Source organism: Capsicum annuum, chromosome 12, assembly GCF_002878395.1.
Source record: "Capsicum annuum cultivar UCD-10X-F1 chromosome 12, UCD10Xv1.1, whole genome shotgun sequence".
Classification (NCBI taxonomy): domain Eukaryota; kingdom Viridiplantae; phylum Streptophyta; class Magnoliopsida; order Solanales; family Solanaceae; genus Capsicum; species Capsicum annuum.
Genome location: NC_061122.1, coordinates 57,966,705 through 57,978,257, shown reverse-complemented (window position 1 = coordinate 57,978,257; position 11,553 = coordinate 57,966,705). Strand labels below are relative to the sequence as shown.

Genomic DNA, 11,553 nt, shown 5'->3' with positions numbered 1-11,553 from the left:
TCACGGGTATTTTTGAGCCTTTTCCGTTCAGTATAATTAAACCTAAATTATACTCCCTCCGTTTTAAAAAGAATGACCTAGTTTGACTTGATATGGAATTTACGAAAATAAAGAAGACTTTTAAATTTTGCGGTTTTAAATTAAAGATATGAAAAATATACCAAAATGGACTTCAATCTAGTGATATTAAGCATGTCACGTGAAAAGTTAAAAGTGAAAAGTTGTTAAAAGGGAAAAAGGTTATTTTTTTTAAACGAACTAAAAAGAAAAGTAAGTTATTCTTTTTAAAACGAAGGAATAGTATAAGTAAAAAATTTAAGTTTAGTGCATTATCGATGTAGTTTTTTTCTACACCATCAGATAATTTTTACCTGTTGTAACAGGTCATTCATTTTTATAGTTTTACTTGAGAAATGAATAACCTACGCTGCACCAAATTTATGCTCTAAGTAAAACGAAAACAGTTTACTTTTGACAAATGTATGAACGTGAGTAGTTGAACCCCACATTTTCCTTTCTTGTAGAATCTCCATTACTTCCACACACTCTTTTTACCGACAAAAACTCATTTTCTTCATTAATACATCAACCATTTGCACCTTCAAAAAGTAATATATACTCCAATTCATCTTTTCTAATTTGGGTTAAACAATAAAATAACAAAAAAAAAAAAGCATGAAATTTTTTAGAACACTAAGTATACTTGTTCTTTTTTGTCTCATCACAATTTCCTCTGAAATTATTCACGCAACTGGTGATCAGAAAAATGTCCAAGACAAGCAAAAAGATCAATCTCCTACACAAATGCTAGAAGAAGCCTACTCTATGCTTGTTACATCTTCATTGCGTTCTTGGGATATGGTTAAGTCCTATATTAATCAATTTCAACTTAAGTATTTTCCTCCAAATGTAGAGTAAGTTCTATTCTCCTCTTTTCCTTCCCTTCAACTTTTGTTTTCTATAGTGCATTTGAGTGATAGATATGTTCTTTTATGGTTAGTGGTAGTTCTATCCGTGGCGGATTCAAGATTTAAGTTTATGCAATCTAGATCACAACCCTTTGCCTACTAACTTCTTGATATAAGTGAACTTTTTAACACAAATATAAAGTTTGGATAAACGTTTGCCTCTATATTTAAGTAGGACCAATATGTATAGGTGCGTAATTGACAATTTTATGCATCAAGTTGAGGGAGAGGTGAAAAGAACTTATTTAGTGAGTGCAACAGAAAACATGAGATCCAATACGAACTTGAATCCCTAAATATGGTGTGGTGGGATGAATGAGATTTTTTTCACCCTATCTTGAATTTGAGCCCCGGAAATAGAGAAACTTCTTGATATTCTGGATACCAGATAGTTATGCGCAAGAGGAGAGAAATCGCTTAATTTATTGCATCCCTAGGACAATGTCGTCTTATGGGCGATGAGTCGCCTTACGTAATCCCCTGACGGCCTGATGAGTCGAGCAATTCCTCTACTGGTTGCTTCTATCCCGTCTCTTTCTTTCACTATTCCACCTAGGAAACCGCTTTGGTTTCTTGGCAGGGACATCTTTTGGGGATGTTAAGTTCCAGGGGACCATTTTTCCTTTCGTAATACGATAATGGTTTTTTTTATTCTATTTTGGAAAATGAATTTGGGAGTTGACATTTTTTTGAAACTACAAATAATATGTGCAGTTTTAGGAGCAAGGAAGATAGCAAGGCTAATGGAGGTGCTGGAGAGAGGATAATGGATGCTACTCAGAAGAGCTTTTCAAAGAGCAAAGAGACCGTAGAAGGATCCGCCAAATCTGCGGCAGAGGCGATGGAGCAGAAAGTGCATGAAACAGCTGAGAAAGTGAAGAATACAATGTCTGCAGGACACAAAAAAACTGAGAAAATTAAGGATATCGAGTCTTCAGCACATGATGAACTCTGAAAATAATCTACCAACAAAACAGAAAAATTAAGGAGTGATTAGCATTTCTGATTAACTTGTGCAGTGTAAGACTTTTGACAGTTTTTCGCCTTTAGATCTTCAATAGCATCATAAGTTTGTGATTTCTCTACATTCAAATTTTGATTCCTGTAAAAATTCCACAACAGTTTAGGTATGACTGATTGGACTTTGCCTGTGAACTATGACCAATATCTTGAATCATTGATCCAATGATGTGATTCTTAGTGAAAGTTCAATCTGATATCTGGAAACAACATTTCCACTGTAATCTTACAAGTAGGGTCTGTGGAATCCTACAAGTAAGGTTTGGGGAGGATGGTGTGTACACAGCTTTACCCCCTACCTTATGAAGGTAGAGAGATGGTTTTAGATAGACCCTCGATTTATGTTGCACAGGCTTTAGATCCATCAAAATAACACCAAAGCAGACTACATCTGAACAATTGGAACAAGCTGATAATCCTTGATCTAAAACTGAAATTAAAAGCATATAATTTAACCATTAGAGCTTGAGAACGGTCGCGTTTAACAAGTTTGGCAAAGAAATCCATATGGATGAAAAACAAGTACACTATGAAGGGAGAGAGGAGGAAAGTTTGAGGCATTCACTTTGACATCTCCTGAGGCAGACATCATTCCAGTTGGGCACTTGGTGCTGGTTAACACATACGGTGCGAGCACAGGCGTCAGAGCAAGCATCCAGTTCCGATAAGCCACAAACGGTAATACAAGTATCAGGAATTGGATCCTTGGAAAATGCACCCACCTTCTTCAACATTCTCTTCGACGTACAGACTCTCTCGCACACAAAAATATCATCAGTACTCTTCTCCCTGCCTCGTGCACTCTTAATTCTCTGCTCCTCAGCATGACTTCTCCTAATTCTGTAAGCTTGACCAGCTACAATGGTAGGAATAGCAGCCCCCAATAAGAAATACCATACCTCAAACATCAGGGCTAAAGATGTGAAATTATTTGCCTTCTTCCTCCCTGCTTTCTGCTTAACACTTTAATACAATAAGAACTAGACTTTTTAACCGCCTCTCGTTTCAATTAGAAAATAGCAGAATTAAAATACTTTAAATGTGGAGTAATTCAATAGATGCAAGAAACTATGCAACCAACCTCCCCCACCCCCATCTCCTTTCCCCGCCCAAATCTAGCCATGGTTTCAATTCTTCCCACTTTATCCCATTAGGAGAACACACAGATAGAGAAACACAGGATGAAATACTGTACATATGTAAATTAGTTTAGAGTCGTGTAATAAAGCTCATAATTCTGCCGTTAATGAGAAGCAAGTAAACTCTATAGCCCAAAACTTAAGGAGCAGGTCAAGTTTGTTCAGTTTGAGGGATAGATTACGTGGCTGACCTGCCAGTCCATCAAATATCGTAGCTTATCCATGATAGCGGGAGGCTCCATGTATGAAACTTAGACATTGAAGTACACACCCCTTATCTTATGCTATGGGTAAGGAATCAAAGGCAACGAGCCAAACCCAGTTGCTTTTACGAAGCAATCTCTCCTCTCCCATGTGGGTTCATCCCTGAATGTAATGTCTTAAGGGCCTTTTAAGCACCTCTCACAATTCACTAAATGGATAGATTCCCTTAATAGAAAGCAAAAACAAATCCTCCACCCCCTTTTCCCCATCCAATAGGGCCAAAACCACAGCCCACAGGTCACCTTTGTGAAATGCAATACCCAACTCTCGTAAAAACAGCTACACTCAAAACAAGCGAGTAAATTATTCCTTATTAGCCATTTCTAGAATTTGATGCTTCATTCTTATCTTGCAAATTAGTAATCCAGAAATACTGATCCTACAGGGCCCCTCCCCCCATCAATCAATTGCATCAAGGGATATAAAGAGGTAACACAGAAAGATCACACAATGGTTTGAATATGAAGCTTAGTTAAATCAATATTGTGCTTGAGCAAATGTGCGTTGTTTAGATGATCTTCAAGGTTCGATAAGCATTATCTAATATGATCTGCTAACAGCTTAGGCAGAGGACATCAAACCACATTGTTTTTGCTTTTTGGGGTTATGGATGGATTAGTTATACATATTAAATGTATTTTTAACACAAATACGAGATTTGTGCCAAAACTATTGGGATGTGATTAACTCATAACTATAACAGTGGCTCTACCTTGAGATTAGGGGTAAAGCATCAATAGCACAGAATAAATCTTATCAATGGGGTATCAATCTCATCTTCATTCATAATAATAACGAATGCCACATCAATTTATCTCAAGTTTATCAGTGACAAATAACCACAATAGTATTACTAGATTGACTCTAGCAACCTAAACAGGAAAAGGAAAACCATTTCAACTTCGAAATAGTATCTCCATCTTTTCCTACCGTTGTACAGAGTACAGATAAAAATTGGTTATGAAACGAGACACCTAAGTTTCAACCCCATTGTTAATAGCTCGTTGATCAAAGCATCCCCCCCCCCCCCCCCCCCCCCCACACACACCCCTAAACAAAAGAAAAGATCTTTCTTCACTCAAGGCACTATTCCCCAGAAAGGACTAGAAATTGGAAACCTCTATCAGTCAGAAACGAAAATTCTCAGGATTTCCTTTCCTGCACTTTTAACACCTAAATGGTTAACAATTCAAGTTTCGCTTACAAATAATGTATAAGTTTTTAGCATTTATGTCATCCCTTATGCATCTTCCCATTATTTATCAAGCAAAATTCAAACTCTCTCTTCAAAACAAGCAAACCAAAAAAAAGTAAAAACAATGTCATTTGGTAGCTGATGAGAATTATGCAGTTCTTAGCAATACAGGTATTGGTTATGTGGGTACTCGCTATTCCATCTTCTACTTCGAATAAGATAATTAGACCAATTCCCTCGTAACTTGTACATGTATTAGTTATGCAGGTTTCTACATTGCAAACCAAATGTCATTAATTTTATAAATGAATAACTCACTTCCTAACTAGCAACTAAACGAACCCTTTTCAGTACAACCAATTCAGAATAGAAATTTCATCAGCAACCTTTTAGCTGTTAGTATTACAACAAAACTAACAGCTAAAGAGGCAAAACAAAGAGGCTAAAACAGCACATTTTTTCAATAATTTAAATCCAAAAATTAAAAATAAAAATAAATTGACATTGACGAAATCAAACAAGAAGTACTGAAAGCTGCAAAAAAGACGAGCAGTAAATACGATGTTTAAGAAAATTTTGTTACCTTTAAAAAATGGAGGAAGCAATAAGGGAAAGAGAACAAGGGGTTTGGTTAAAGGTTTTCCTATGTTGCTGCTGCTTTTCCCTTATTTTGGGTCAGTTAATTCCCCGAAATAATTATTATACCGTAAATTAAGTAATACTGAAATTATAATTCATCAATTAATTAATATTGAATACTCCCTCCGTTTTCTTTAAATTTGTTACCTAAGTTAATTTGACTAATTTTTAAAATTAAATTAAATTAAATTAACTTCATATTATAAATTTAGAATTTAAGTAACAACAATATAATGAATATATTTTTATAAAGTATAATTTTAAATATTGGATCATTATATAAAAAATATTATAATTTAATATAATCTTTTTCTAATATGATGATAGAAATTTTAAAATCTTAGTTAAAATTTATATAGTTTAACTCCCAAGAAATGAAACCTATCAAATAAAAGTGAATGAGAGGAGTATCACTACTCCTTTTGGTTCAGTAAATTAAAACAAGTGAAAATTATCTGAAATGTACTTTTTAGATTGTTAATTACTACAAGTTATAGCAAAACTGTTCATTAATTACTAGATTTAAGAAATAATTACAAGTTATAGCAACTTTTGAGAAAAATATATTTTAATTAAATTTCTAAAAATTAATTTATAATTTATATTATTTCCTTATATTTTGCATTTAATATTTATCACTCTTAATTAATGATTATTGGATAACTATGGAAAGTTAAGATTTTAATATTTTTTTTAATAATTAAATATCATAGTTTGTTCACAATTTAAGAAGTCATATATGGTAATTATTTTTTTGTAAAGTTAAAAACTGATTTCATTCTTTTATTAACTTGAATAATTAACTAAATTATATACTTTTTTATATTTTATTGTATTTAATTATGAATAGAAGTCTATTTCTTTAACTTTTTTAACTCCTTTTTCCCTTCATACATAATATATCTTTTAATAACTTTTAATAACTATCAATAAAAGTCTACTCCCTTCTGTTATGGTATCTTACTCTTTTAAGCTTTTTTACTTTTCTTTTGAGTATAACTTTTGGTTTGCCAACACATCACGATTTTTGGTTTTCCAACACCAGTCACCATTTGAGTTTGGTTTAATATCTTAAACTTGTTCTTGTTTTCTTAAAATAATGTCCGAAAAAATCAAGTTTGATTCTACCCCTAGTAGGAAAAGCCCTAGAATTATACAACAAAATAGTCCTATTAATATTTCAAGACCGTCGTTTGATTTGGGGTGCTTTACTCCACTCCAAAATTAAAGAACAAGAAAAAAGTTGTTGAAGTTGATTCTATTTCTCACAATAAAAGTGAAATTTTGCCGGTGAAATTCGATTTTTCAAAGATTTCACCATCCTTCAAGCAACAACAACTCAACATGCAAAGCTCTATTGTATCAAAAAAAGTTGTTGTTCCAGATTTTAAGAAGGTTGATAAGAGGTTAAAGCTTGTTGGTCAATATGATTCCGATTCGAATTTTGAAGATAAAACAGAATATATCCATATTTGATGGTTAAATTGTTGTGAATAGTTTATGTCTTTGTTGTTTCAGGATAAAAAGCAATATACTCACTGGTCTTCATACATAAAAGTTAATGTGTTTGATGATCTCAAACAGAGATGGACCAAAGAGCATTTCAAAATGTTTCAGAAATCTTCATTTTGTCATTTTTTGAATATGCATTTTTTGAAAATTCAACCACAACTTTTTCGTAGTCTATTACTTGCATAAATCGATAACGATAGAGATGATTTATTCATCTTCAATATCAATTGTAAAGATCTGCATTTCAGAAAAAGAGAATTTTCTGTGGTTAGTGGGTTGAAATATTTTAAGAAATCAGATTTTGTTTTCAATCCTAAAGTAAAAAATAAATTAATGGATAGATATTATCCCGATATGGATAAGGTAATGAGGTTCGTTTTCGATGATGATTTTGTTAACAAGAAGATTGCTTTTAGAGATGAAGATTTATATGAAATTGGATTAGTATACTTCATAAGTCGATTTCTTCATTCTGAGTTGACAAGAACGTTCATAAAGAAGGCTGATTTTGACTTGGTAGAATCAGGTCACTATTTGAAGTATGATTGAGGAGATGAGTACGTTAGTCATGGCATCTTTGGTATCTCCAGTACACTATTTGGTGTTGTGAACCATCAACTCAGATATGGTGCACTACTATGGAATTACGCTACACGAAAGCAGAATGATGGAGCAGTCAGTGAAAGTGAGGCAACTGAAAATGTTACTAGCAAGTATGGTGATTTGAAAAGATCTAGGGAGCAGTTTGGAAGTTCAAGGACACGATAATACCAGTCACAAAATATTATAACAGTAGTTGTTCTTATTTAGTTCTTGTATTTTTTACGGATGTTTTGATATTTGAAAGTAGTAGGATCTTTTCTAATTATTACCAGGATACCTAGAATTTTTTTTTGTTACTCTGTATTGATTTTTGGTTCCTTTTGGTTGAACTTTATTAATGTGATGAAGTAAAGCAATAGTGTTTTTAGTTGGGGAAGTTCTTGTGCTTGTATTAGTTCTTGTAGATTATATAATTTTCTACCCAATTTGATACTTGCATTTGTTGCATTCAGCTGTATACATGGTGTTTCTTTATGACCATTTGAAAAAAAAATTTTGAGCTCATCATCATGCTCTGAATATTATCTTTTAATTAGTTTATAAAATGTTAGCAATTATTCTCATATATTCTTGTGTTTTATACGTTTGATCCAACATGGTTTACATACAATTCACAATAGACCTACCTACTTATTTTCCTTATCTATCACTATCTTACGTGCTAGGACTAATTTTTTTCATTGTTTCTCTAGCTTTCATGCACCATAATACAATTATAAGAAATTGTTATTTTGATGACATAGTATTCGAGGTCTTCACATAGTATTCGTTGTTTTGTTATTGAAAATACCATGTAAATAACACATTGTTTGTTATTGATTCAAATACCTGCATACCAACTTGCAATTATTGCACATTACTGTATATTTCTGGTGTATGTTGTTATGTTTTGCAACAATATCTATGTGTTCAGTTATGTTAATTGAAAAAAAATTTCACTAACTCTCAAACATTTCTTTATTTTAAACAAATATATCCATAAACACAAAATTATTTAAAACAGTATAAATCTTAACACTTGAATTTATTGATCATAAACGTTTAAAAAAAAAACCTTAACATCAGCATAAAATAAGAAACACAGATTCCATCTTAAGCAGATGGTGCATGTTTGTGGAAAGTCCTTTTATTGTGCTCCTCACGATGACAGTCACTACATGTAACCTTTGAACATTTACACTTGTCTTCATTTGGTGCTTTCCATCTTTCATAACATGGTCTTCCGGGAGGTCGTTTAGAATCAGGTGGCAATACAACTTCATCCAACACTTCACGTGGTATTTTCCATGTACTTTCACAAGGAAGAGGTTCAACTGGTATGGCATAAGCATCTGTGAAATTTTTGTTGCTGTAGTAAGGTGAGCAATAGTTCTCGCCATGTTGGTTTCTATATGTAATAGCAGCCATAGTATGAGAGCAGGGTATTTCGTCCAATTAAAATTCTCCACAGCTGCACTTATTTCGTCCAATTAAAACTCTCCATAACTGCACTTTCTTCTTCGCAAATAAACAATGAATCTTTTTGCTCCATTACTAATAGTATGCAGGAATTCATTTGATGTTTTTACCTGCATTCATAAGCAACTTCAATACACAAACCAATTAACAAAAAATTTAAGTCATTTAAAAAGTAATGGATAAAGGACTTACTATCATTCTCTAAGATAACAAACGATTATTTGTCAAAATATTATTATATTTGACCGTCAACTCTGTTAATTTGTTTGTTGCCTCCTCATGTTGTTTTGCAGTCCATGATTAAATCATTAACCTCATAAAATCCATTGTTGAAACTACGGGTAATTTTCTAGCTATTTTGTTGGTGTTATTGATGGATTCCGCTATGTTTGATGTCATCGTCCAAGTCCGTTTGACAGTAGAATGAACCCTTGCCCAATTGTGGCAGCTAATTTGGAATAAATACGCCCTAACTCTCTTATCAATTTGATCCACCCTTCCCATTAACTCTTCAAATTATTGTAGAGTATATGCCTTTGCCATTGCAAAATTTTTTTTATGCAATTCTTCAAGATTCTTATGAAAGTTTACCTTTATGTTGCACCACAAATGCCAAATACACACATAATGAAACAGATTTGGATATACTGTGGATGTTACCTTCCAAATACTCTCATTTCTATCGGACATTATACACATACCTTCTCTTTCCCCAAATGCAATCTTAAATTTATCAAAAAACTAAGTCCAAGAGGCAATATTTTCTGAATCAACCACAACATAAGCCAGGGGTAGTATATGACCTACAATCATAACATACTTCATATAATATACTGGTTGATTACTTTTTTGCAAGACAAACAAAATACATACATATGACATACCAATATTATACAACACATTAACATTCTGCTATGATTTATATTTAAAAATAAAAAATTTAAAAATATGCTTTACCTCCTGGGTCCAACGTGCTCGCAGTCAACATAGTTCCACCATAAAGCGATTTTAGAGCTGCTCCATCGACTACAACAATTGGCCTGTAATATTTTCATCCACGAATTGAAGCGTCCAATGCAATCAAAGCATACAAGAATCTATTTTCTTCGATTTTCTCCCAGCTAACAACAGATCCACGATAATGCTTTTTCAACAGACATAAATAACCAGGTATCTTTTGATATGACTCGATAGGATCACCGCGTAACATTTTAATTGCTTTAGTTTTTGTACGCCATGCCTGATGATAATCTAATGAAATCCCATGCTCCCTCATCATGTCAGAAACAATATCGTTGGGAGTGTATATTCTTTTGGTGTCCACATAATTACCTAAGATCAGTCCGGCTACCATTTTTGTCATCCCTTGACGCCTCGCATAAACTTGATCCTTTTATTGAGCATGTATGAATGTCACAATACTTTCTTATTTTAAAAATATTTGATTTGTTAATTCTGGAAGAATGAAGAAACCAAGTACAGTCCTCCACCACACAAACCAAATAGTAGCTGTTAAAGCAAAAAAAAAAAGAATTATTACAAAAAAAATCATATTTTGGCTTAACATACAACTTTACTATCCAATTTAATACACAAAAAAAACACAAACATTTTTACCTGCTTCCACTTGACCTTTCAGTTCGATAAGAGAACTGTTTCATAAATGCATGCAACTCCATAACATTAGTCAGTGTTTGTTTATCCTTGTAAGTCTGTTTTACAGCTATGTTGATATTCATTACATCACAAATTACATTCACACGTTCTTCTTCAAATTCTTCAAAATCTGGACTTATCCCGATCAAACGAGCACAATCTTTTGAAAATGGCTTTCTCCTTTGTTCATTCTTTTCGTTAGAATACTGTTGCCTAACACACACAATTGCTCCTTCAGTTTGGTGAATTACACCGTCCGTTTTATCCAAAGTTGTAACGTACAATGGATATTTTAAAAAGAAATCAAAATCCATTTTCTTTTGCTCCAGATACACCTGCACATTTGTATCATTGTGTATGACCATACTTAGACATCTATCACTTATTATGTATCGTATTTCAAGTGTATTTGCGGATGTGTCTATCATCAGTTGTGTTGCGATTGCTTCTACTAATCCTTTGTACTTTGTTGTTGCATCATACATTATCCCATCAATTTCAAAGTCCCTCGGTTTTCCTGTTTATACAATAATAACAGATAATTATAAAAATGTAAAAAATAAATATTTAAATTCTTTTAGAAGGCGTAAAAAAATTAACAAACCTGAAGAATCCTATCTCCCTCCATGACGGATCATGATTGAATGCAAATTAACAGAATTATTATTTTTTATCTAAAGAAATACTTTTTTTTTTGCTTTTCTATCAAATTCTAATCAACATAGAATGCTTTTTTTTTTTTTTATGGTAGAGAAAAATCGTGTAAAAAATGGTAAGTAGTGTATGGAGATGGAAACTCTTAATGCCAGCATTAAAATAGGAAGATAAATAACGGTTTGAGGGATTTGGTGGTGGATAAATATCAGTAATTAAGGTTAACTACTTTTAAGGAAGGTAAATTGTATATTAATTGTATTAAATATTAATTTTTCTTTTTTACTAATTGTTTTTTTGTATTTTCAACAAAAGAAAAAAAAACTTTTTATATATTTTTTTAAGATGAAAGTTGCTATAACTTGAAAACTTAAAAGTTTTGCTATAAGTTGTAATAACTAATCTAATAAGTTTATATAGTTAATTTTTCCATTAAAAAATAAAA

The 11,553-nt window shown here is 32.5% G+C and overlaps 2 protein-coding genes across 3 annotated transcripts; one reads left to right on the top strand and one right to left on the bottom strand.

Annotated features, from left to right (window-relative positions):
• Positions 1–492: 492 nt before the first annotated feature.
• On the top strand, positions 493–2,123 carry LOC107851340. The gene is made up of 2 exons (XM_016696313.2): positions 493–914; positions 1,683–2,123. Exons 1-2 carry the CDS (start codon positions 676–678, stop codon positions 1,921–1,923), a joined length of 480 nt encoding a protein of 159 aa, XP_016551799.1. The 5' UTR covers positions 493–675; the 3' UTR covers positions 1,924–2,123.
• Positions 2,124–2,419: 296 nt separating this feature from the next.
• Positions 2,420–5,284, bottom strand: LOC107851341 (uncharacterized protein At5g64816). 2 transcript variants are annotated; one of them, XM_016696316.2, is made up of 2 exons: positions 5,170–5,284; positions 2,420–2,941 (listed from the first exon to the last, which is right to left on the bottom strand). In XM_016696316.2, exon 2 carries the CDS (start codon positions 2,894–2,896, stop codon positions 2,516–2,518), a length of 381 nt encoding a protein of 126 aa, XP_016551802.2. In that variant the 5' UTR covers positions 2,897–2,941; positions 5,170–5,284; the 3' UTR covers positions 2,420–2,515. The 2 variants fall into 2 exon arrangements, with proteins under 2 accessions (XP_016551802.2, XP_016551801.2); XM_016696315.2 differs by having other exon boundaries at positions 2,420–2,951; positions 5,170–5,281.
• Between the last annotated feature and the right edge of the window lie 6,269 nt (positions 5,285–11,553).

Coding starts and splice junctions, on each gene's coding strand:
- LOC107851340 (XM_016696313.2), top strand. CDS start 676: ATGAAATTTTTTAGAACACTAAGTATACTTGTTCTTTTTTGTCTCATC. Junction 915..1,682: donor TATTTTCCTCCAAATGTAGA/GTAAGTTCTATT, acceptor TAATATGTGCAG/TTTTAGGAGCAAGGAAGATA.
- LOC107851341 (XM_016696316.2), bottom strand. CDS start 2,896: ATGTTTGAGGTATGGTATTTCTTATTGGGGGCTGCTATTCCTACCATT.